At 46.7% G+C, this 27,721-nt stretch overlaps 1 protein-coding gene across 1 annotated transcript; it reads right to left on the bottom strand.

The window, feature by feature from the left end:
• Positions 1-70: 70 nt before the first annotated feature.
• LOC118791117 (ubiquitin domain-containing protein 1) lies at positions 71-27,567 on the bottom strand. The gene is made up of 3 exons (XM_036548378.1): positions 27,421-27,567; positions 14,985-15,221; positions 71-770 (listed from the first exon to the last, which is right to left on the bottom strand). The coding sequence occupies exons 1-3, from the start codon at positions 27,488-27,490 to the stop codon at positions 370-372; spliced, it is 708 nt and encodes a 235-aa protein (XP_036404271.1). The 5' UTR covers positions 27,491-27,567; the 3' UTR covers positions 71-369.
• Between the last annotated feature and the right edge of the window lie 154 nt (positions 27,568-27,721).

Genomic DNA, 27,721 nt, shown 5'->3' with positions numbered 1-27,721 from the left:
AACAAAACAAACAAGCAGCTTCCTAAATGCGCGTATGGAGCCGGGGGTGGGCGTGGCCCACATCGGGGGGGGGCGGTCCCGGTCCCCTGTGGCGTCCCGGTCCGCTCTGACACATTCCTCCCTCCAGCGGGGCCTGGAATTCCCTCGGCCCAGGGGCCAGCACTTCCTCGTGCATGGGTGCACCAGACGCATGGGTGCAGTTTCAGGACAGGAAGGAGAAGAAGTACAAGTAAAAGGAAGAAAAAGATTAAAAAAAAAAAACAACAAAGCAAAACTCCAGAAGAGGCAAAAAAAAATAATAGGAACAACAATATTGTCTCGTGGTGTTTGAGAGTTTTTCTGTCTCCTCCGTGCCCCGCGGGGGGGGCGCTAGTTCTCCACGGGCGTGGGGTTCTGCGGGGGCGGCTGGCTGACGATCACCTGCACCACGTAGTCCCTGGGGATCTTCAGCTCCTCCAGTTTCATTTTATCCGTCAGCGGCCGCCCGGAGAAGAACCAGCGCTGGCTGGCGGGCGCCACGCCCTCCTCGGCCTGCAGGCGGCGCTTCATGTGGTGCACCGAGTCGGTGCTGCGGACCGCCAGCCGCAGGTCCTTGCCGGTGGAAAGGCGCAGCCGCAGCTGGCACTCCTGGCCCGAGTTCGGGGGCGGGTCCGGCACGTCCAGGATCTCCAGGTCGCTCTTCTCCTCGATCATGTTGATGGGCGGGGACAGGCAGTAGACGGGCAGCTGGTAGCGGTTCCCCAGCTCGTCGTAGCACTCCGTCAGGGCACCTGGGGGGGCGGGGGGGGGGGGGGGGGGGGGGGGGGGGGGTTAGAGGGTGAACTTCTGCTCACTGCAGTCCATCATCATCATCATCATCATCATCATCAGCATGATCATTAGCTAGAGAGACTGATTGAAACCAATGAGAAAATGCTAACATATATAGTAAAGAAATAATAAATATAAGCAAATATATAATTAGCTAATTATTTAACAATGAATAAATAAACACAAAATTAGACGCGTACATTTGCTGTATTGTGACGGCTGTGCTCAAAGAAGGAGAGTTTGAGAGAGGAGGGCTGTGGCAGCATGTGAGAGAGTGAGTGAGTGAGACGCAGTGCTCCAGAGAGCATTATGAAATACGGTGAAATATGGAAACTCACTGGAACATTCTTGTCTGGGTCAGGATCAGGTCGAACAGTACTTGTTGTTGTTCAAAAAGATGAGGAACAAAATATTAGGCTAACCAATTAAATGAACTAAATTAATTTCATTTGCAAATTAAATGAACCTATTACACCCCCACTTCAAAAAATGCGATCTGATTTCTCATGGACTCCACCCTGATGTCCCTGGTGACCAGTCAAGTGATTTCTGATTGCTACTCCACACAGCAGCCAATATCCTCTGCTGAGGGCTGAGCTGACTCATACCCTGACTAAATAAGTACAAAAACATGATATAAAAGAAAAGAAAAACACATAGTAATAAAAAAAATCATATTCTTTACAAATGATGGGTTTTAATGGGGTAGCAGTGTGGCACAGTGGTAAGGAGCAGGGTTTGTAACCGAAAGGTTGCTGGTTTGATTCCCTGCTAGGGATCTGCTGCTGTATCCTTGGGCAAGATACTCAACCCAGATTGCCTCAGTAAACGTGTAAGAAGGTATATATCATTTACACCTAAAACAAAGCAACCAGGATGAGTTGCTCTTGGGAACGCTTCTGACATTCTTACTACACTAATTAAGTTTAGTCTTTCTCTGAGTTGCAAAACAAAAATTTTAAATACAAGTTCTGTTAAGTCTGGCTAAGCAGAACCTCGATCAGAACACGTGTGTTATGACACACAGCACTTAAAAACATTCTTTCTTTGGACTACAATTGGAGGGGGGGAAACCAATCTGCCACTAGATGGCATCACTTCACAATATCTTACATCATCATAAAGAATTGTAAGCATATTATTTTTTTTTCCTGTCTGTGGTAAATAATCAATTTTGAACAAGTAGGTGTTTATTAAAATAAACAACATCGGAAAAATAAATGCTTCACATGAATAGTCAACAACAATCGGTAAACTATCAAAAACCTTACAAGAATACCCCTCTCACATTAACAAGAGATGGGAAGTATTATATTCACTCACGGCACCAATGTTCTGGACAAACTGGACAACGTACAGGAGTTCAAAGCAGCCACAATTTTAATGCGTCCTGGATTCGTAGGTTTATTTATTCTCGCTGTTGTTTCTCTGTGATCAAAGGGCCTACAGGAAATCCGTGCCAGGTTGCCTTTGGCCTCCAGCCGCTCATGGGATAACCCTGACATAAAGCTTGTTTACGTCCAACATTATGCTTTGTGTGATCATGGTTTGACAGTCCTCTGTGACACTGGCCGGAAAACTGCCCAACTGACCGCAAGATCAAATACACATTTATTGTACATTGCATTGTAGAGGATGTACTTCAATCCCAAGAGTGACCTTTTCGTTCTGCATGATGGAAATCTATCAGAGCGATGGAGAACTTTCATCTGTGCAATAGCACACACGCACGCACGTATGCACACGCACACACACACACACACACACACACACACACACACACACACACACACACACACACACACAGTCTCTATATACAGCACATCGTCACACTCTATTAACACTCTTTTACACTGTTGGCATGGACCACTGAGCTGAAAAATACATGAAAGTGACACGCTGTCACTTACACTTCCTTGTACCATGATCACAAACAAATTTTGTTTATGTGGATATGACTAAACGCTAGTAAATATGCATGCTAGTTATGAAATATGGGTTTGTTTGATCAATTGCCAGTTTTGTAGATTAAACTATAGTAACTGGGGCAACTTAATTGTAACAGAGAAGAACAAAAACCAAGCACTGGGGGGGGAGACGACAGAGAGAGAGAGAGAGAGAGAGAGAGAGAGAGAGAGAGAGAGAGAGAGAGAGAGAGAGAGAGAGAGAGAGAGAGAGAGAGAGAGAGAGAGAGAGAGAGAGAGAGAGAGAGAGAGAGAGAGAGAGAGAGTAAATATACAGTGTTCCCTTTAACAATAATACAATTCAAAGGGATACAGCACACTGAGGCATGCACACTCTGGGTGAGTGGCTACCTGAAAGCTGCACTATTCACTACAGTGTTCAGATCACCTCTTCCTCTTTAAACTGTAGACACAACAAGTATAGGCAAGATTTACTTCAAGATGAATAAAATTTATTAAATAAATTAGTACTCACTTACAATCAATTCAAAACATTCCCTCCTTATACAGCATATGCCTCTCATATCAAATCCACAATGTAAACAGTGGTTATTGCTTCATTTTAGGTTGACAGGAACTCTCCTTTTCAACAGGGGCTGCTGAGTGAAATTACTGTATGGCCTAAATGTAAACTGGTGGGCTTTTTCCCCACATACACATTTTAAAATGGAGCTCGCCTTACATTCGTGAACAAGTCAAAGCTGCTAATGCTAAATACAAAGTGGTGAAAGGTGACGCCCCTACAAAAAGTGGCATGAGTACATAGAGAGCATTCAGCAGATACATCTTTTAAAATGAATTGTCTGACTGCTTATCCAACCCAGATTTGTCAGAAATCCAATGCACCACTGAGCACTATTTACGTCTTTCAAAAATGAGATTTTTCATTTCACAATAGTTCCACAAGAATTTCATAATTAGTCATATCTTAATCAGGAACCTATGACTTCCTAAGGTTAGGAAAGTGAGAGAAGCACCAAATCCTCCAATCAGCATTGGTTTCCTGTAGAGCACCACAGGTGTTGTAGCTAATGATTATTTCACACTCTACAAGTAAATGTCATATAATTTTATGTTTTATACAGCGCATTTAAGTATTTTTATCCCCTTCTTTGAAAAGAGGGCTTACCTTATAATATATATTCTATATATATTCTGGGCAATTCAGTAAAGGGTTTATTGTTGATAATATTAACATATTATATTAACATATAATATTATTGTTGATAATATTAACACATATATCTCTCTGAGAACTCAAAAGCTAAAATTTGGCACGCCTTGAGATGTGTATCGAGCTCTTAGATGTATGATTAAGACATGTAAATGCCTGGGGCCCTACACGGCTCAGTTGGTCAGATGTCCGCTTTGAGCATAGGCTCCTTTGATAAAAGGTGTGAAACCAGCTGTGTCATTTGCCGACAGTGACCGGGATCCCACAGTGATAGAACAATACGGCTTTGTTCCGCCAGGGACAGGGGGCGGATAGGTCGGCCCGGGCTTCCTTATCCCACCGCTCTCTCGAACACGCTTGTCTGGCACCTGTGAGTGGCTACGATACGAGTGGAGGAGCGCCTATCCTCCAATGACTGGCTACGATACGAGTGGAGGAGCGCCTATCCTCCAATGAGTGCCCACTTCACAACAGCGCATGTTGTGGCTTGTGGTGTGAATAACAGCTGTTCTGCCGTGCAGACACAGTAGAGAATTGCATTCGCCCCGTGTTCTCCCACAAACAAGGAGCTTGAGACAAGCCAAATGCACAAATGTTCATTCGAAAACAGAGATGCATAAAAAATGAAAAGAGATACAAAACTGGCCTGGAACCTGACCTCGCCTCTTCAGCTGCTGACATAGAGGAGTGAATGAAACTTAAGTACATCCTTGCAGTGGAGATATGCTGTAGGAGCAAGCCTTGCTTTTCACAAAGAAACAGTGCAGCAATGGCACACTTCAGAAAAGCTCAATCTGCCTGTCAGCAGTTGATTAGTATCAGAAAACACAGCATGAAAACACAGCCTTTTTGAGCAGAGTTTGACTTAAATTGCATACTGCCCTATTACGGTAACTCAACATACAAATACAATTCTTAAAACCTACATATTTAGCCCAGAATTAATCAAACAATATGATAACAACTGAGGGCTCTAACAACACAGTCACAAGATTGTCTGAAGTTTATTTTTACAAATGCAAGCTCTGGTCCTGGCATAACACACGTTAATCTCATTTTAGCTCTGTTTGTTGGCATTTATGTTGATAATCATCTTCATGAACCTTGTTGATACCGCATTAAAAACACACAGATCAGTCTGCAATGCTCTCTGCTAACCACAAGGGGTCTCCGTGCGAGTCCTCGTTTGCCCCAAGCACACACAGTCACATACATGCACACACAGGCACACATACACACACACTCTCCACGCTGACCATAGATACACATCACCTTAACGAGAGGTGTCAAGCTCTTATACCTTGTACAATCACATCCCCACAACAGGCTCACTGACAGCAGATAGATGCACTGCCGTATAAAGTATGAATGAGACACACACAGGGAAAAAAAAAAAACTTCCATCACACACACTTCACACATGATGGATCTATGAGCCGTTGTTGAACAAATCCTCTCTGTATGAAATTTGCACTGGATGTCAGAGGTGGACAGATAGAGAGAAGGAGAAGACAAAGGAATGGAAGGGAAAGAACAGACACACACACACACAAACACACAGCCCTAGCCAGCTCAGAAAACATGCACTGGTGTCCCTACGCCCTGTCCCTCAGCACGGGGAACACACAGGCAGCACGTGCAGTGAACTGCCTGCGAGTGAGTGCCACACCGCTGAGCCCCAGACACGGCTACCCTGCTCTCACATTAGCTCTTATCTCCAACAGGCCCTGATTTCCAACAGAACAGGCTGCATGCAAAAAGGGATGCAAATCCCCAGATTTTGCCATTCAAAAACCCTGAGAGCAGGCAGTGCTGGCTGGATGAGCCTTCTCTCAGGCATGCTATCAGTGTGCAGCCACAGGGCCAGGTCTGTACGTTCCTTCAGTTCAGAGTACTTAAATCCTGCATATATGGTAATACAACTACTCTACCCACACACACCATGTTTACTCAGTGCTAATGCTATTTAAAGTTATCTGATGCCCATTCAAGACAGGTAAGCCACTCCTGGTGGTTCATTTCGACACTGTGAATTAACAGCGGCCATCCTGCTGAGTCAACAACGTGGGAAAGCGAGAGGTGTTTAACCAGATCTGCCAGTCGGGGTAATTGGTATTTGCTCACTGGAGCTGACTGGCATGCACTGTGCGCTGAGGACACTCCCGCGACTCCGGCGACGGCGTCCGCGAGGCCCGAGTGACGGGACGAGACACCGCCGCAACCAGGCTTTGTCACCGTCACACGCCGGGGAAGCAAAGCGGCGGTCAGAGCTCTGTCAATCACCCGCTCAGGCTGCCGGCGGGCGAGAACGCTTTGCAAGTCCGCAGGAAAACGTCCACCTCATTCGAAATTAGAATGCTAACCCACGGGCAGTTCACCCATGTTATCTTAGGGTGGAGCCCGACGGCATTTGCGCGCCCACTGATGAGTTTTGGGCCGGGCTGCAATTCAAATGACCCACATGCTGTCACACACACAAGCGTTCTCCTCTGAACATCAGGAAGAAAAAAAACGCTTGTGAGGCAATGGAAGGAATTTGGTTGGCTGGAGTCTCAGACCACCTCATGGAAGTGAGAGACTGCAGCCGTTGCTGGGCTGGAGCCGCAGGCAGGACAGGTTTAACAGATCATCCCACGCTGGCTTTTACTACACTCTCACATGAGTGAGGCTTCACGAGCTGAAAAGGTATGGATGTAACCCGATCCGTCAGTGACCCCCCTGATCTTTTCATGGTGCTCTGCTGTCATGAGCAGAGACTTTTTTTTCATACTTATCAGCGACAGACAGCCCCCTGGTTGCCCCACCCATTATGGTAAGCTATCATGATGCTATAAACTCTGAAATATGTTTTAAGAATTTGTTTTAAGAATAATATTCAAACATGTTGAAGAATGCCATAGAAACAACAAAAAATTTGAAGAAAAGAATGGCATTACTCAAATAAAATACTTCATATAATCAACTGATCAAAACCGGAAGCATTTTGCGATAACTGCACTGAGCTACACCTGAGTCAAATGTCTAAGTATTACAGAAATATAACAGTTTAAAAAGTGAAATTTGATTAGAATTAATCCAAAATGCACAACAAGAACAGCAGAAAAGTTATTCTGAAACCTTTATCCTGTTTAGTCATAACCTTTTCTGCTCTACTCTTGTTATTATATTCTGCCCAAGCTGCCACAATTCTGTGAACGACAGATGATTGTGAATGGAAACCCTACACTGAAGCATTAAGAAGTAAGTACACTGATCAGCAGCATCTCACGGTCTCTACGACGGCCACTCTGTGATGTCATGCATTGTCACCCACGGCGACCGATCACTGAGCCCCTTAAGCCTTGCGGGATAGCTCAGGAATCCGGCCTCTCAATGGGCAAAGGGCCAAGGCAGGAGAAATGCTATGCTTTTACTGACTGTGTCCTGTCAGGGAGCGATTGGCCAGTCAATATGTGCCAGTTTATCAGGGACAGGCTTATAGTCTCCTGTAAATCAGGGAGGGACTCAGCTGGATTCCCAGCTATTGATCAAGTCCACAAATACTCCCAGAAGCCGGCGGGCTGTCAGACGAGAGTTCTCATCGCACGAGAAGCGCACTATATGCCAGTGTAAATAATGAAAGGAAAAAAGAACGAAAGACGCAGTAAGGGTGTACGGATGTGTCAGAGCTTCTCAAACCTGCTCGCGAATGCTTCTCTCTAAACCTATTACTCGCTGGAAAAAAAGGGAATAAATCTGTCCTGTCTGCTTCTAACAAAGGCCAAATCGAAGGACTCTTACAACCGCTGACAAGCCAAGCAAATTACCGGGCATACATCAAATGCACCGTAGCTCCGAAAAGCCTTTATTCATGGCTTTCCTCAGGCCCCTGAGCTTAACAAAACTCCGGAGCAGGGTGATTTATCTGGCTTCTCGAGTTCTCATTTTTTTCAGTTTTCTTACAGGACTGACCAGGACTCCCGCAGGTGTGATCACCTCACATGGGTGAAGCGGTGACACACCAACCAGGAGCGAAAAGAAAAAAAAAGAAGAAAGGAAAACAGATGACATTTCGATTATGTAATTGCTGGATTTGATCCTGCAATAATTCACTGTGGTCACTTGTTCCTGGATGTTTTGCAGTTACCACCTGTTTTTTTTTTCTCCAGACTCATATATATTTCACATTCATTCACAACCCTGAGGTTGAGAGGGAGGACCTTTTCTCCTCTCATGTCATCCGTACGGGGGGGGGTTCGCAAATGTTGATGGAGTGCCCTCGGTGGGCTCGCGTGAGAGAGGAGCCCCTCCCGAGCAGGCCCCTCGCTGGGGAATGTCCACCTTTCGGCACTCCGCTTCCCACTGCGCCCATCACAGTTTACCTTCAGCTCCCGTTAACACTCCCCTGAGCCCGGACTACGCTGGAGGTGGAGGCGGAGCCGTGGTCTGCAGGGACTGACCCAGGGCCAGGGCCCCTCTCACCCTCCGTTCACCTTCACAGCACAGATTCTCCTACAGGGAGATGTTCTCCCTGTACTGAAACAGCCCGGCAAAACTTCACAATGGCACGATGTGTGCAAGAGGTAAGTAATTTGAATAGGTGGAATCTGTGGATTGTGATTAGTCAGGATGAGCAGCGACCTGGTTTGGCTTGCTTTTCATGTTGTGAAGCGACAGGTTTTAAGGGCACCGAGTTCATCCTAGCTCAGGACTCGTGCATTTGCTCCTCCCAGGAGACTGTAATGGCGGGACTCCCACCGTGCTGTACGCTTAATTGGGTTTTCTAAAAGCCGCCGAGTTTTACGACCTGTCGACGGTGTGGAGCCCTGCGAACCCCAACCTGCCTGAGCAGCACCCCGGAACTTGCTCGCTTCACTCCACCCTTTCTGAAGCGTGGCGAGGAGGAGAGGGCCGGGTAACCCGATCTGGACTCTCTATACATAATGCAGGCATCGGGTGGAGAGAGCTGGGTAGGCCGCCAGCAGGACTCATGCACGCTCTGGTCGGGCCTACCACCTTGCCACGTCTGTCTGCGCTCTTCTCAGCTCGGGATGTTGCCCACGTGGTTTTAATGAGGTTGCCGCTGGTGCAGAGTCATGGACACACACATGCACACAAACGCACACACACATACACAGACACAGACACAGACACACATACACACAGATAACCTTTTGTCAACTCGTTCTGAAGCAGCAAAAAGAACAGAGATAGGAAGGGGTAGATTAGTGATATCTTGCCATTTCATTTTTTCTTCCCCAAAGATTACAATCACTTACAATGTAGCAACAAGGGAACAACTGTATAAAAAAGAAAAAAAAAATATGAGGAAACCGGAGTAGAAAAAAGCATTTGCTCCGCCATTCTGCAACAGTAACAATGAAAAGCACAGACCCTCACAGAAAGGTCAGCCGATGGGCTTCTACACTCAGCTTTGCCCAGCTTTGAATGGCATGTTAGAAGCAATGTAAAAAAAAAAAAAAACAGCTTCCAATGGCTTTGCGGTTGCAGAATGCACTGCAGAACGCCCAGAGTAACAGGCATTTCTCCCACCTCTCAGAGATGTCACAACAGATTGCGCACGCTCTGGACGTGTGTACAAGCAGCTGCTGCCCGAGGGTCCGTTTTACACGTTCGTATGAAATCTGCATAGCCGCCTCGCTGCGCATTAGCAGATGTGCGAAATGATTACACAACCCCCGCCAAGCCCAGTAATTCAAGACTTACCAGCTAGGCTCTGACAGGAAAGGAGTCACCCCATGTGGCCCTGACAAGACCAGAGCAGTTAAACCAGACTGGAGATATTAAGAGGGGGAGGAAGAAAAAAAAAAAAAAAAAGTTGGTGCAAGTCTGTGCTAAAACTTCAGCCAAGTTCACATCTGCTTGACATTTATTCTGCCGGGCTATAAAGCAGGGGAGTTCATGTTTGTTTGCGGGTGTGGTGCATCTTGGGAAGTGGAGGTGGGCGGGGTGGGGTGGTGGGGGGAGGTGCGTTGAGCATTTCTCCCAACTAATCAATGTGTCTCTATACGCAGTGGGGTGACTGTTTAACACGGCCCCGGTGAAACCTGCACGGGCAGCTTGGGCTGTATGCGATTTCCACACACACACGGATCCCCCGTTTTGGATTGGACGGCGGAAGATGCTGACGCCTGCCTTCTGGAATGTGATGTGGCTCAGCCATGGCGACAGATGTAGGCCGGTGAGAGGGGCTACTGGCGTGCCGCGCTTGTGGAGCTGAGGAGGCTGATCACTGCCAGGGAAATAAGGACGCCACTCCACCAGCAACTCAATACACCGTTCCGCTGCGCTGAGCCTCTGAACTGATGCAGAACGAAGGCACATACGTCGCCAAAGATTAAATTAACGAATGACAGTGTGAAACCAGGCAGGACCCTAAAAGCCACGGGGTGAGCCACACAAGCAAGGCCTGGAGAGAACCCCTCCACAGACAGCAGGGTTTCAGTGGCTCTCCTGAAGAACCACGCATTTAAAGTGCTATTCTCTATGGAGCAGGAGCCACCAGCACAACAAGTTTTCATGAGCACACGGGGTCATTTTGCAATGTGGAGATGTTGAACCAACAGTAAATGTTTAAGAAACTTGCACATTTAAGGGGAGGGAAAAAAAGGAGAAATCGTGAAATTGTGTGTGGCGTACAGTGTACAGTTTTCTCTTTCAGATGCTTAGACAACAAAGTCGTATTACATTTCACAAAGTGAGGGGAAAACAATTTGTGGACTGTTGTTGACCAATCACTGACGCCTTCTCCACCTCAACCATTCTGCCTTGCCTCTGGCCACACAGTGGGAGTGAAACTTAGAGCTTGTTACTATAATGAAGCACGGAATGACAGCCCCTTCTACTGTTACACACAAAAATAAGAAATATTTCAGAGTGTGTGATTTGTTATATCACAGATGCAAACTGCCAAACAGTTAGCGTTAAAATGTAGCTAGCTGTAATGCCTGTTTCAACAGACTGGGCTAATCAGCCCAGAGAGTGAACATTTTGTGACAGTCAAGATGGAAGACAGAGAAATTCTCTCAAAGAACAGGCAGGAAAATTCCAGTAACTTTCTGGTTGTAGCAACATAGTCACCAAAAAGTTTTTTCTAGACTTTCTAGACTAGACTTTCTAGGGCAGCTAGACATCACAGCCCTCTCATCAGCAACAAGCCACAGAAATACTACCTTACAAACCACATAAATCATATTACAGCAAAGATATTCTCCAATATTTGCATTAAGGCTATGGGGTAGAGTATGTTGGCAAAAAGACAATATTGTCCAAGGTTGATTATGCTTCCATAAAATAATGGAAAATAATGACACTACATCTATGACAGAAAATACCACACTAGCCCAACTTAAGACTGAGCAATTCAATGACTACCTTAAATCTCCACAATTTTGCATCACTATTACCCAGCAACTGGCATACACAAAAATTATTTAGATTCCCCCTTTTAGAATAGTGAAATGATGCAAAGAAACACTATCAATAATCCATCCTTTGTTCATCCTCAATCAACTAGACCTCATGGGGGGCAGCAGGTATCTTTGTGAAACTACCCCATCAATGCTGACAGAAAAACCTCCATTTCTAATGTTAACACTGAAACACACCCACCCCAAAAAGAATGGCGCCACATTACAAGTGGCAATAACAAATTAATGAGCACTTGACAACCCTACTGGTTACACCCGCAAGTGTGAAACTGAGAAAAAACTGTGATAAAACTAGACAGTTTTACAATATACTCAATAGTTCCACTGACTGCCTCTTCAAAAAAAACAAAAAAAAAAAAAAAAAAACATTTGCAGACTGGAAGTCATGAATATTCCCCAAGATGACCTTAACTGCCTAGCAAAATAAAGAATGCAATAAATAAATAAATAAACAAATAACCTTAAAGTCCACAGACAAGATTTTACTGTACAGCTTGAATTTACTATGGAGCAAACAACCTGTTCCAGACAAGAATACATAATGATGATACGTGTCCAAAATCTGCAAACTACACCGCATTTATCTTGGGTAATGTTATTCAAAACCATGTTGCCACACAGTCAAAAAGGTATGATTTTCGAGACTTATCTAATCACTTTTCTGAAGAGCAGCATTTTTTTCTTGTAAAAGAAATCACTAAAAATCAGTTTAAAAGATTACATTCAGACCTCAGTTCCCATAACCAGATATTGTATCAGTGAAGCCTATTCGGTAATTAAAATGGGAAAAAAACAGCTTTCAGTCCGGCTAACTAGCTAAACCAGTATGACTAGCTGGGGCCCCAGGGCAAAACCAGCAGGGCCTGTGTAGACAAACTCTCAGCAACACCTTCCAGTCACAAACACATAAGGACACACACACACACACACACACACACACACACACACACACACACACACACACCACACTGTGCCACATTGCAAACACCTCCCAATCACTCAGAAACACACTGCATATTCCTCTGCAATCTGTTAGCGCTTTACACTTCTCTCAAAAGCGCAGCTCAGGGGTGGAACACACACCCACTGTCCTCGCACTGTTCGAGGCAGAAACGTAACGACGCGCTCAGCGGGAAGTGACTACATTCCGATAACGGGGCAATGAACAAAGAAGAGCGCGGCGATAATAAAAATAAACTGCGGGAACAAAGGCACGGCCGTTCTTAATAATCAGTATTACTGTTAAATGTGGGGATTGTGTTTTTGTTTCCCATTACAGCTGGTTAAATTAGAGCATCTGTAGGTTTCACTCTCATTAGGTAGCATGTACATACAGATGAGAAAGAGAACAAAGAAGAAACCGTTTGCAGCAAATGATGAGAAAATGTTTGAATAAACTGGAACAGGTCCCATTATGGCTGTGATGCACCCTGTGTGGATACAATCCAGTTTTTAGGAGATCACAAGGGACAGTATGTATAAGTGAACAGTAATTACCTTTGGTTGTTTCACAACACATTATGCGGTACAGGCATACAATGCCTTTAAAATGTTATTCGACTTTAAAACAAGAAAATGAGAGCCAGGCACTCTGTAGGTTACTGACATTTCAGTACTCAATAATAAATTCTCCAAACCAAGATTCTCCAAACATTTAAGAGTAATTCAACACAAATATAGTTATGTGCCAGCTAGACACCACCTTGGTTCATGCATTGAGGCCGTTTGCTAAAAACCGTAGGGGCAACTTTTGAGAGACTTTTTTGCCTCTTACCAGTGGGCCACATATTCAAATATCACAATATTCAATTTCAGTGAGTGAACACAATGACAACTCCTCAAAAAAGTCTAGAGTTACAGGCCCATGGAACAAGCCAGTTATTTAAATGACCTTGTGTAAAGCATCTGAAATTCAGCCGCAAATACATCAACTTTGGCAGCGCTGATATTGTTGCAACTGCTAGGCGGCCAATATCAGCAAATGTTTACCTCAGCAACAGTGTCTGCACTCAGCCAGAAAAGGGTTTCCAACAGCACCAAAGAGCAAACGCACAATGCCTCTATCCAGTATATTTCAGTTCAGGGCAATGTTCCTTACGAGGCATGCTAATAAATTTTTGGTAAATCCAACACTTTCTCTGGGTTTTTAGTGCTACCCTGGCTAACTTTCAAAAAGAAGCGCTAACAGAGCTGGCTTCAGGACACGGGTCCAGCATTTCTGTGATAAACAAAGCATGGCTTTGCTAAGGACATGGGGGTTTCATAAGTCTCCACACGTCTCCCGATCTGAACTCTTGTCAGAAATCAGTTATTCCGATATGGTTCCAGGGCCTGTTTTGTGGGAGCAACTGAGGCCGCTGGCATCTGCTTCTGCCACATCTGACCGATCCTGGGACATCTGGGTGTCGGGCGGGGGGGGGACGGGAGATATCAACAAAGCTCTCACTATTGAGCAAGAGCGAGAGTGAGGCCTCACAAACCCCTTAAAGAGTGGAGCCACCACGTGTATCACCGACATGTCTGAACCAATTAGATCATTTTACTCTCCCCAGCATTACAGTACGATTGGTTCAAACCAGTGAGTCACTGACAACATGTTATCCCTTTTACAGGGTTCACACAGCCTCACTCTCCCGTCACTCATGTTGCATGCACACCCCAGGGACTCCCTCTTGGTGTCTGCAGCCCGAACCTCTGCAAGTGGCAACACTCCACTGAAGGCATTCCGTGGTATTATGAGCCGTTTCCAGGCAGTGTGTATGGGGGGGGGGCTCAAGCCCGTCGGCCCCCTGGGCTCTTGATCTTATTAACCTGTTGAGCTAGAGGGGGCGGGAGGATTCAGCAGAGCCCCGTGCTCCGCTGGAGCTTTCATCAGCGCCATCACGGCTGGCCGGGCGGCCCCGCTCGCCCCGGGGTGAGGGGCGTCGGACGCCCCCGTGGCCTCCGGGCGCCGGCCCCTCTGCCGCGGCGGTGGCCTTCCTCTGCGGTCGCTCTCCTGCCCGCTCTCTCTCCGTCTCTCCATCCTCACCTCCCTGCCCCTGCTGCGTGCTGCCGCCTCTCTCTGCTTTATTAGCCCCCGTGAGTGTGTTTATTTATTTATCCCTCTATTACGCGACGCGCTTGCTGGCTGCCTGGAGCCGTGGGGGGCGGGGGGGGTTGGGAGCAGGGGGTTGGGGCTTCTGAGGAGAGATGAAGTGAGCCCGCTCGGCTGCGTTTATCTGTCTGCCTGAAGAGCCGCGGACGCTGATCAGGGAGACAGAGCCAGGAAAACAGCAGAACAAAGACGGGGCACAGGGGATGGGTGTGAGTGGGAAGGTGGGGGGAGATGATGCAGAGATACAAAAAGTAGGGAAATGGGTACAGGAGAGGCACAGAGGCCCAAACAGAGGAACAGAATAATGGAGAGCAAGTGAGGGAAATGGAGAGACACACATAGTTGAAAAGAGAGGCTAGAGAAACTGGAGAGAAACAGAAGGAGAACAGAAGATGAGATGAGAAGAAAGCGCAGATGCGGATACAGGGAGGCAGTTGCAAAGGCAGGGTGCAGCGGACACAGAGAAGGGGGGGATGGGGGTCACGCAGACGGGGCGGAGAGGACCCTCCTACCGTGCGGCAGTGTTATGCTGGCCCCGTCGATGATGGCCTGGGCCAGCTCGTGGTCGTTGCTCTCGAAGGCGTGGGCGGCGGCCTTGAGCGCGTCCCAGATCTCCTTGCGACCCTCGAAGGCCGGCGCCGTGTCCCAGAATTCATCGCGCTTGCTCCGCAGCTGGCCGTCCGTCATGGGGTAGTCACTCTTCCATTTGGGCTTCTCTCTCTTCAGAGGCTGATTGCGGCCCAGGGCAACTGGGAGGGGGAGAGAGAGAGAGAGAGAGAGGAGCGCGTCAGAGTCAGGGACGCGGCCACTTCCTCAATAAGGATAATCCATTTTCACACATCTTATTCATAAACGAGACCACCAGAGCCACTTTCAAACAGTGCATTTATGCATTTTAAAAGGGGATGCATTCTGTATTATTCTTGGATGGCTGTGTCACACGAAAATTTCCATGTTATTTCCTGTTTCCTGTGTGATGCTAAATGCCACTGTGGTGCAGTGTGGAAGGAGAGGCAGGTGTGCGCGCGTGTGCGTGTGTGTGTGTGTGTGTGTGTGTGTGTGTGTGTGTATGTGAGAGCAATAGCGAGAGAGAGAATCTCCCTTGAGCCTGGGTAGACTTCCTCCTCCTCCTGTCTCCCTTCTCCTGCCCTCCTGCTCTATCCTCCAAGGACAGAGACTGTCATCTCCCCTACCACCCAAGGGAGATGGAAAAAACACACACACACGCACACACACACACACACACACACACACACACACACAAACACATGGACACGCACACATACACAGGAGGAGAAGCAGGGCACCATTACTCCGATCAGACCACTGCAGCTCCAGTTTGCACTGCGCCGTAATCACCGTTTGAGACACTGGGAAGAGATCGATTCCATTACAGGATATCAATTACATTAAGAAATGCAATTATGATGAGCGGGACGAATAAGGCCATCTTCCCGATACCAGCCTCCAGTCAATATACACAGGGACGCCTGCCAGTGAACTCTCATCAAATCAGAAAATTGCTCTGAGACACTGCAAACCCCGGGTCCAAGCTTTAATAATCCCAGCGCCTCTCGACAGCACTTGGTTGTATGTTGCCACGCGGGCCTCCAGCTTAAAGCCACCTTTCCGTTACCCGGAGAAAGGGGGGGGGGGGGGGGGGGGGCACGGCTGGTGTTAGGGAGACGCCCTGCCTATGGGACACGAGCTGGAACGTTTGCAGTGCGTTGTGAAGCCTCTCGCCGTGTCCGGCCGGCGCCCGCCACACATCCCCGCTTCTCGGGAACGGGCTCCCGCCTTCTGGAAGCGTCCCTGCGGGCACCAGGTTCCAGATTGGGAATTCAGCTCCACCGCAGTGCCGAGGTGTGCACCTCCTCAGAGAGCTAGCAACTGCTGAGCTGGTGCGCAAAGACGCAAACACACACACACACACACACACACACACACACACACACGCGCACACACATACGCGCGCATTTGCCTGTCGTACACTCCCGAGGCGGGAGAAAGAACGATTCTTATGCTGAAGAGGCCCCCTTGGGTACTTTGGTGAGGAAATAAAATCCACAGAAAGTGGCTGGCTGGGAGATACCGAGAATTTAAAAATTAAGTGCAGTAAGGGTCACTGATTTAGCATGCTCTTGGTGTACCCATCTCAGCAACCTTCCCCGGTTTTCACTCTGCACCTCGATTACACTTACGCATCCAGAGATACAGAGAAAACATTGGGATTAGGACTACAGGTGTACCAAACCTGCAGTTTGAAGAGTGAAGCTCGGCACTCCACTCATGCGCCCTGTCGAACCGCTGCATCGGCGGCCTGTATCAATAATTCCATTACCGAGGCGCTGGCGAACATTATCCCAGGCCCAGACGGAAAATAAAACGTTCCCCTAATTCATTCTGAGCCTGATGTGCAGGCCGGGGCGAACAAAAGGTAATGAAGCACTTACCGGCTGCCACGGTTTGACACAGCCCCCTAATTTACTGACAAGGACAATGGCACTGCCGGCAGGAGAGCATTCGTCTTCCCACATTGTCAAGATCTCTGACATTTAATGTCCATCACAATCAAAACAGCATGTGCCCTATGTGAATGACTGAATTGAAAATATAATGATAGTAAAATTTAAAAAAAGGTCAATATTGTACATCCCAATAAAAGCATTTAACCCCTCGCTTGCTGTGTCAGTGACACTGGTCTTGCGGATAAAGTGGCAAGCAAATAATAAGATGGTGGTACTCAAGCAGCTCAAGCACCAGGAGTACGTGGGCAAACCCCACATGAAGGGTGAATTATTTGATAGAGCCATAAAGTGGAGCTGTTGAATCATGCGTATGGCACCCACAGAGGGTATTCTGACTACACTGTTACACTGCTTGCTACCTTAGCCAACCCACACCAGCGTGTTACCGTAACACATCAGCCAGTAACCCACGAAGTCTTAACCCTCAGCTGTGCAGTCACTGGTTTGCATTAGAAATCTTAATAAAAATGTCTAATTTTATTTTTATTACTAATGACTAATTTGGCTCAGGAGGTAGAGCAGTCGACTGGGGATTGGAAGGTCCCTGGTTTGAATCTGGCTCATCCTGGCAGAGTGTCGAAGTGTCCTTGAGCAAGACACTGAACCCCCAACAGCTCCCAGTGGCCAGTTGGTAAGCTTGTATAGCAGCCTCTGCCACTGGTAGGTAGATGTGAGGCATATAACTGTAAAGTGCTTTGAGTACTCAAATGAGTAGAAAAGCGCTATATAAATGCAGTCCATTTACATTTACCATTTAATTTGGCCATACACTTCACTTCAAGTCTTCTATATGTGACGGAAAAAAACAGCTATAAGGTTTAGATGGTCCTATCAAATGCAATGCGATATTTGTTATGATCTGATGATTTTTTTTAATGCTTGCTGTGTAAAACCAAAAGCATCAAAAACTTTTTACAAAATAAAAAACCCTTCACACTCTTCTGCATCATTGGAGTTTTCCACAACCCTGTGACCTGCAGGCCTTTTAACTTTTATTCCAGGCATGATCCTCCAGGTGTCCCAGTGGACACTGCAATCTCAGCAAAGGTATGCAAGTAATTATCCACTTAATGGCTAATTATGAGCAGTTCACTGGTCACAAAACAATAACTACAATGCATTTACAGGGAAGGGAAGAGAAAATAAACCTTTTCTCTGAGTCAGACAGTGAAATGGTACCTCCTGGTACAGTACATACTGACAGGTTTAATTTATTTTGTCCAGCTGATCAACTAATTTGCACAACAATTATTTAATTAAATCACATGCAAAAAGATAATGGACCGGCACCACAACAAACAACAACCCAAAAAAGGGAAGCCCGGTGCAGTAAAGAGACAATCCAACATCAAAAAACAGTCAGAAAGAATGCCTCGAGCATCTGGATGTCATTCATTTGACAGATGGATTTTGTCCGCATAAATACTTCCCTTGAAAAAGAGGATCAGCCAAAATCACCTGCATTTTTAAACTGCATGCAACAAATGGCACGGCAATTTCATCAGCCAGGCTGCTTTCCAAAGGTGTGCCATTCACACGGTGCTGACTCGCATAAAATCAAAACCAAAACAACCGATGGCGTACCTGCAGTCACCGGCAAATCAACAGATGCGAACGATCGTTATGTTTTGCATATTTTGTCTGCTTTGCAGGGACAATCAATCACGGCTGATTTGACAGATAGTCTGGCACATACAGCACACCTAAACTCTGTGAATTACTCCTCTGTGGCAAATGGAAACGTGAAATGCATGTGAAGGTGATTTAAAAACCTGACTTTGTGTGAGACATTGTGAGCTACAAGATCAACTTTAAGCAAGTGACAACCTTGCAATGCCCACATACTGGCACGTACTAGTAATATGTGGACAAATAATGTGCCCACAATTTACAAGCTGGTTGTCCAAGCAGGAGAATATGCTACACAGAACATATCAGAGATGTAACTGCACAGTTGTCCTTTACTATTAAGATTTCCCCCTGAGCCATATAGAACAAGATGGGACACTTGGTAATCTGCTGTGGAGTACTGTACTCAAAACACCTAGACATAGACATCGACATTACACCCAACACTAGTGTTGGGCCCAATGCAACAAATATTGTAATGTTTAATGATATCTGCCACATGTTTTTACAAATGTGATATCAAAAAGTGCTTTAAGTATATGTATTTCTTAAACAGTGATCACATTACAACCCTGATCAACCGAAGAGGAAAACATGTTTCGGTCAACCAGCTCACAAGTTTATTAAGGCTTCTGGGGGTTTTCTGACCTCAAGCAAATTTGCAGTTTGGGCGCGGAAACCCTCCCGGTTCCATTCCCGGCTTTCATGAGAGCTGTAAATCTGAACTGAGCAAACACAAACCGTATGGAAAATGAAGCACCGGCGGCAGGTCTCATGAATGACGATGGCCAATTATGCGATAAATGTGAAATATCATTTCCCGGGCTAACGTGGAGAGCTAAACAGTACTTGTCAGTTTTTGCCAATTCTGTTGATGCTGAGAGAAGCGCGTGTTTGTATGGGCTAGTTTTCACACATCGTTGTCAACGAAGGAAGAGACAGTAATCTAACTGACAGCGATTGATTTAAGCACAAAATTTCCAATACTCTTTCCCCAAACTGAACATGTGATATTCACATTCTTCGTTTATGTGCTTTTTTTCATTTTACACTACAATTATACTACTGTATGCTTGTGCAGGCTAGAATGTATATGTTATGTTACGTTTACGTGACAAATGTTGTTCTTCTTTTTCTGAAGTCAATATGTTCCGACCTGGTCAAAAAAAGAAAAACAATTCTGCATACATGTTCCTGGCTAATATTTGTCTGTATTGCTAAAGAATAAGACATAATGTGGATATTGTCAACAGACGTACACATCACTCTGAATCCTCATGCCCACGCACATTTTTGGTAATGATGACTGAGGTACCACAATGGGATAACTCTATCAAGTGGCTTGAAAATTAGGGTACATTGCCCTCTGAGTGCTGGAGGACAGAAATACATGTAAGAAAACAAGTGGAGGAAAACTCCAGGCCCTAGCCATTATGTTAAAATCAGTGGTAAGTTAAAGCTCATCCTGAATGATAATGCACAGGATATTGTGTAACTATCAAACACAAAAGGATGAAATGCTCCACTCTCTTCACACCCCCAAATGGCAGCTTTTATGCATTTAATGGCCGGTAACGATTACCAATATCACGGCACCGTGACTTTAAGAATACCGCACACAAAATGTCAGGACACATTTTTCGATGGAACACCAGTTGTGAATAATTAAATCAGTCGATTTGGGCTGCAGCACTTCAACAGACTCCGAGCAGATCACTCAATGAGTCACTTCGATTGAGAGCGCGGGGCAACTGACCAGTAGCAGCTGTGAGAGGCGGCCTGTGACTAACCAATCAGAGTCCACTGTTTAACACACCCACTCAAAATCTGCAAGCGAAACGCAAGAAACCGTTTCGAAAAAGTACAAAAACGTGCGTGGATGACATTATGCGACAGTCACTGCAGTGTGTTGCAGTCACTGCCACAGATTACATCACTAAAGCTAGCCATCAGGCCATCACACATCCATGGCGGACAAGTAGCCACCAGCATGCCAGTCTGTTCATACACGTGGATGCCACAGCTCTTTTCAGGTTGGCAGTCTCTCAGTGATTAGTCTTGGCCTGTTTGTTGGTGGAGCTTTCTGGCTATTTTTCTACAGGTACATAGCAGCTGAAACACTGTCGATAGGGGAATGATATCGTTAGCCAGTTAAATTCCAATAAGCTAAGATGAAAAATACATCCGCTAAGTGCTTCTGCTGTAATGAGAGGCTAGCGCCAGTTTCTACCCCGGACTGCTCAACAGACGAAAACCGGCCTTTTCTTCATCAGCCCCAGTGAGACATGCTCCGTGTGCACCATGGCCTCCACAAACACTCACATCTCCAAGCTGCAGACAGAAAATCCATGAACATATTAATTTCTGAGAAAAATCAGAGCTTAATTTACATACAGCCCTCTGCAAAGTACTTTCAAGCTTTAGAAATTGGCCCTGCATAAAGCCTGTAGAGGGAGAGGCATTTTGTAAATCAGTAATGAGGGAAAAAAAACCAACAATCAAGGACCTGAACAATTTGTTCTTCTTGACGCTATGGTGTTTTGGATCACATGGATCCAGCCTCTCAAATTTCAAGGCCCTGAGATCAGCTGCAAAAGGCTAAAGGTCACCCGCCAAAATGAACCTTCAGGGATTGGGGGGGGGGGGATTTCGGGAAATCCAGCCAGTCAAGCTAGCAACCACCGCGGCCCCGCCATTGGGTACTCTCTTTTCCGGTGGCCATGGTAACTGTGAGTGACAGCCAGCGAGTGGAGAGCGTGATAGTCGGGAAGGAACATGCGCGACTGACGGGATTTGCTGCGTAAGCGGCGCTCCGAGACAGCGCGCCTCTGCGGGATGCTGAGATTTCTGCAGCAAACGCAGGAAAAGATCGCATGCTTCCACATCCGAGCAGCGTCTGACATATAGCGCCGTGCAGCAGGGCACCATGGGAGTGAAATACAGTGTGACAGTGGGATATACTGAGAATGAAATACTGTATTGTATTTTCTTAAAATATTCCATTTTGCACAGCTTGCCTTTTAACAAATTAAAAAAAAAAAAACACACACACACAAAATGGCCCTTGCAAAAAAGACAGTTTTGGAGGTGTTGTTTTGCCAGATGTTCAGACAGGGCTGGGAGGGGTGGAAAGCACTACTGACATGTTTTTACGGTTATGGTGCCACAGCGTTCCACACGCACGTCGCTACAGACTGGGTTGAAAGGAAAGGTATCACGTCCTCAATGAATCCCCAGCTAGCATAGTACGGAAAACACGGCCTAGCAGCAAACAGTTAATTAATGCATAGTGGAAAACGGAAAAGTTTGCCATGTCTTTGCGAGATTAAAACGTGTGGATTTAATTTTCACAAGAATCCCAAATGAACACCATCTGGAGCGGATCTTAAAGGGCCATCTCCGCTCAGACTCCTTACAAACAAAGGGGAAAAATAATGCATTGTCATTACACTGTGTGTGCTGTATGTGCATGTACATACAAGACCCTGTGTGTGTGTGTGCGTGTGCAGTCGGTCCTGCGCTGTGAGGCTAATTGCCGCACTCTGGAATTCGGGGTGGGGACCGTACTTGTCGTTTCTCTGCCCTCAGACCCTTACATTTCCAGACCACATGGGGAATCCGGTTAACACCCCCTCATTAAACACGCTGAGGAAACTGCCTCGACTGGTAGCTGCTTTGAATTCACTTTTCACCGAGTCTCTCGGCCCCGCGGAGACTACAGCGGCCATTCCTGCGAGGCCGGGCAAACAGCTGGAGCTGACACACTGCCACACTGGCCAGGAAACAAGGGGAGGGTGAGGGACTGTGGCTGAGACATGCTGAACACTCATACACACACACACACACACACACACACACACAATTATGTGTTCCTAAACACAGAGACACAATCACATGTGTAGACACACACACACTCACTTACACACACACACACACACACACACACACGGAAATACACCTATGATGGCACTGGGACTTTAGTCACCTTCAAAAATCACTGAAGCATCATGGTCTGAAAACATGACACATGGCCACATTTCATTTATGTCTCAAATGTGGCAAATATGTCTCACACTTTATTTAGTGGATATTGCATCCTGGTATCACATCACACTAGCCAGCTTAGACCAGACCCTGGACCACCTTCGCCACGTGTTTCAGAATCTCTCACACTGCATTACAGTCTTGGATTCACATACACCATATAAAGCTGGTTATTGCTCTCAAATATGAACACAAGAGTAAATGAAAATGTCTGTATTGCATTCACCTTGTCTGTCCATAGAGGTGCGCTCAGATCACCTGACAGGAGTCAACCGCACAGCCTAAGGTGTTGAGCCCCAACATTAACTGAAAACGAGAACCTGGTCAAGAACATAGACCTCCATGGAACCCGGTCAAGGGTGGTCCAGTAGATCAGAACTAACCATTAGGGACCCAGTATGCCTTCTTTAAGGCCCGGGTCCAGTGCACAGAGATGGCAGCCAAGTGTGAGCCCCCCCCCCACCGATCGTATCCCTTACAGCCCGGCTGTCCCTCCCCCACCACCTCCTCACACCGGTAGTGCTGACACGAAACCGGAGCCGCGCCGGTGCAGTTACAGCCGGCTGCCCGACGCACGCCGCGGCTCCCGCATAGGTCAGCCTGACACCTGAGCCTCCGCTTCGCCGCGCGCACACACACATACACACAGCAGCGCAGGGCAGGGCAGGGCAGGGAAGAGCCGGAGGAGCCCCGAGCCTCCCTGTCTTCTCTGGAGAGGAGCGTGAAGCCTTTCACAGGGCTGTTGTCTGAGCCCTGGCTCACACTTGCAGTAGGAGAACTGCCTTTCCCAGAATGCACATTACATACGTCACATTACATGATTGTCATTTAGTAGACACTCTTATCCAGAGCGACTCACATAGGTTACGGTTTTTTGACATTTATACATATATACAGCTGGATATTTACAGAGGCAACCGTGGGTTAAGTACCTTGCCCAAGGGTACAACAGCAGTGCTCCAGTGGGGAACAGAACCAGCAACCTTTTGGTTGCAGTCCTGTAGTTGACTCAAAACCCCGATTTTACTGACACAGTGATTGACACATGAAGCAAGATCAGCACGTGGATGATATCAGGAGCCCTGACCTGGCGGCCCTGAGCCCTGCTGCGGTCATACAAACCGCAACAGGAATAGGGCCGTGAGCAGCCCCCGCCCAAGGACATGCACTAAAAACAAACAAAGCCAGCAGAGGCTGACGGTAGTGTGTGCAATCCCGGCCGCAACAGCGCAGACAGAGAGCGAAGCCAGGCTCTCAGCCTTGTTGAGCGTGGCTGTGTATTCGGCCGGCCTGAGCAAAATGGGTGCTGAGGCCAGTCCCTTTCAAACACAACCGGGACCAACCGTGTGACAAGAGCAACGGAAAAATGTGCCAACGGCTCTGCTTCCCTCCACTACGAAAAAAAACGCTACGCACTGCCTTCAGGGAGGCAAAGAGAGATGTTTAAACTGCCTTTCTTTAACCGTGAACTAAATCCAACAAAAGACAGAGCAAATGAAAACAGGAAAAAAAAAAAAAAAAACCTCAGAGGAAGATGCCTCCTAGCAAGCCCCTAGAGCATTTCAATTTCACAGAGAAACTAGCTCATGGATAAGGGCAAGGTTATTTATATTTAAGCGCAATTCATGCAGTCACGGCAGGCCTCGTGTCTCCATTTCGGCAACGTAACAGGGTGGCTCCCACCTCACTCCTCTGAAACCTCCATAGCGTCACAGCTCAGGCCTACAGCATCTCTCACCCAAACAGCCCAGCTAGAGAACGCAGACGGCACGCATAATACACCACCACCGGGCTGTTTTAGTGCTGGCTCCGAAAATACACAACTCCCACTCGTGGATGTTTACGGGGAACAGACGTGAGGGGGGGGGGGACACCATCTCTCACGGCGGCAGAGCGCAGGGGGAGACGGATATGAGATCCCGAGTCGGGCGCTGTGATCTCCCCGGCGTTCTTTTTAAACTCCCTTCTGAACCGGAATGTGGGCCTCCGTGATTCATGCGATAAGAATTTCATGAAGTTTCATACATTCATGAATAATTAAGCCTGTGTCTGCAGAGGAAAAGGGGGGGGGAGGGCGGTTGCGTGCCGGTGTATTACGGTAACACGGCCGACCCCCCTCCCTCGGGGTGAGCGGGACAGGTGTGCCCTGAGGTCAGACCTTAAAAGGGAGGCCGTGTTAGCCCTGCGGGTGTTACTCCATACTCAGGCACATGAGAAGGGTCATGGTGGCTAACTTTTCAAAACTGCCACTGGTCTAATGAATGTACAGGGGGGATTTTACACTGAGGTTAATTCAATGTTAAATGCACAGCCTAACTGCCCGTTTGAGTTTCAGGATTTTGTTACTATAACTTCACCAAGGGTTTTTTGACATGCCAAGATCAGAAATAACCGCCACTCATTTTTTTTTAAACATTTCTCCTTAAAAGAAATGTCAACCGAATGTAACATTTTTTTTCTTGTAGGTAACTCAAAACACAGGAATCACAGGGATTCACAGGACTCCTACACATAGCAAGGCCTAGACGTCGAATAATGCAAAAGCTGAAAGAAAACAACGTTTCCCAGGAAATTGGGAAAGTTTGCCATAGGTGGACCGTGCACAATAGTGATAGGAGGATCTTTCACAGACACTGAACTGAACAACCACATTGTCAAAGTCCTTCTAGCTGTAAAACCGATGCGAAAATAATTACTTATTCCTGCGTATTGACCCATATAAATCAATACGATAGAGCTGACATTCACAAACCGTTAAAGACAGAGACCTCGACAAACGATTCCTGTAACAGCGCGGGGTTGGATTTCTTGCAGCACAAATACATATTTAAGGCAAGGGTCTGAGCTGTACATTTGTCATCTCCATTTTCTGAATTTCTGTTTTGCCCCTTCCACAAAACAGTAACTATGCCACTAGTGGCCTTGTCCGAAATGAAACTTTACTGTATCCAGAGACAGCTGAAACTTCCTGATCCTCCTTGTGTTGCACTTGATGCTAATTGCTGTAAAGTAACTTCCTGTGTGTCAGCAAGGAAATAAAACCAGCCAGCACGAAGCAGGCCTCATTGTCAGTGTGGAGCTGAAAACAATGGGTGCCTGAATGAGCTCTCTCTCACTGAAGGCACGGGGTAAAGGTTTAACTGTAAGGATCAGGGGAGCCCTTCAGACACAGTGCCCGTGAGGAGGGAGACTCCTTGCAGCTGAGGTCAGGGACTGGACTGCCCATGAACAGGACCTCTGACAGCCATGACTGTGAAACAAGACACAGGCACTGAGCGAGGAGGTGACTTTTGGTGCTCGTGTATCCTAACGTGCCGACAGCAAGTAGAACTGGGAGACAGACAGACACACACACACACACACCCAGTATTTCCACTGCGCAACGCGGGGCTCACAATTTGAGGTCTTGCCAGCCTAGTGATTTAGGCCCCCTATTCTCGCAGTGAGCGAGGACAGGACTTTTTTGTTTGTTTATTTTCATAGTCACTGTCACAGTGTGTAGAGCCTGCCATTGCCATTATTAATCTCATTGATGGCAGGGGATAGGCTAGAGGAGGTTTTTGTTTTAGTTGGAAGGCCCCTTTTTTCCAAAGCAGCAGAATTCACAAACAAAACAAAAACAAATGTCAAAATATTAGACCCAAAGGCCCTCTCAGGAGAAGAGGAAACACGTTTCAGTGTGGAGTGACAATCCACTGACCATCTATGTAGGCCTATAACTCAAACATTGCACAGGTCATTGAACGCAAACTTTGTTATGAGAACAGGTTGTTGGATGATTCAATTAAAAATAAAATGCAAGTCAATAATAACAACAATAAAAGGCAAATAAACACCAGAAACACCCATTAATTTTCAGAGCTGCCTGAATTAAAATCTGAAAGCCATTTTCACATCTGTCCTGGGTGATTAAGAGTAGATTTGGTCCGTAACTGCACGCTGCCGAGAGTACCATCTGCAGCTTGTAGCCAACGTGCTTGCAAAATTAGACTGCTTTGCAAAGACGCTCAGCTCTTGTTTACCCTCAAGTTTGGAGAACTGTAACTCGTCAGCAACAGACGACACCACTTCCTGATTTCAGGGAAATGCAACATTGTTCTTAACTGCCTTACAGTTCGCGCGTTAGCTAACATTTAAAGTGATAAATGTGCCCTTTATTTTGCACAGATACAAATCCCCCTCCCCCCAAGCGCCGATCACAAGACATTCTCTGTGGAAATGAGTCGTCGTAACTACAGCTAACAAAAGCTTTTCGTTTTGTCACACACAACATAATCCATCCCAAAAGCAAAAATCCATTTCCTATCAATAATAACAAACTGCGCGACACGCTCCACTTCTGTCAGACGTCATTGTACACCCCGAAGCAGAAACGGTGACCCACATTCAATATGTTACTGTTCAATCGTAAAAAAAAGAAACACGACTTGTTCGGCACAGACAAAAGAGACAAAAGCCGACCCCACCGTGCATCTCTCCCAATGAATTTTTTTTGCACATTACCGCAAGTAAGTAAGCGAGCTAGCAAGGCAAGAAACTCAGATTGTTATGCGAACACGAGGCCCGGGAGTGCAATAATACCGATCGCTGAGAGCAATGCTTTCGAGCGACTGCAAGTAATAACGGGAACACCACGGGCACACAGAGAAGACAAGGGGCGGCAAGGCGGAAAAAAATCGGCATGGACCAAAAAACCTATCCTAACAACTAAACATGATCCCTCGCTGCGCGCAAGACGTTTTCCTACCTCCGGTTCCGTCTGAATTTTCGTTTAAACTGCCCGAAGAATCATGGTGACTGCCCACACAACCACCCATGGGTGTTCTGACTGCGCTACCCCGCGGACCCTCTTGTTTTCTTTCCCCCTTTTCCTCAACTCTCTTCCTCTCAGAATAGAAATTGACACAACGCGAGCATCAGCTGGGAAGAGGCGGGGTGTGCACGCTGCACACATCATCACAAGGTGACCGCTTCTCGTGGAGGAACGGAGGGAACCGTGGAGGAAAAAGGAGTGAAAGAGAAACGAAACGAACGAAACAAAAATGCGT

This window comes from Megalops cyprinoides, chromosome 16, assembly GCF_013368585.1.
Source record: "Megalops cyprinoides isolate fMegCyp1 chromosome 16, fMegCyp1.pri, whole genome shotgun sequence".
NCBI lineage: Eukaryota > Metazoa > Chordata > Actinopteri > Elopiformes > Megalopidae > Megalops > Megalops cyprinoides.
The sequence above is the reverse complement of the archived record's forward strand: the minus strand, read 5'-3'. Positions and strand labels throughout refer to the sequence as shown.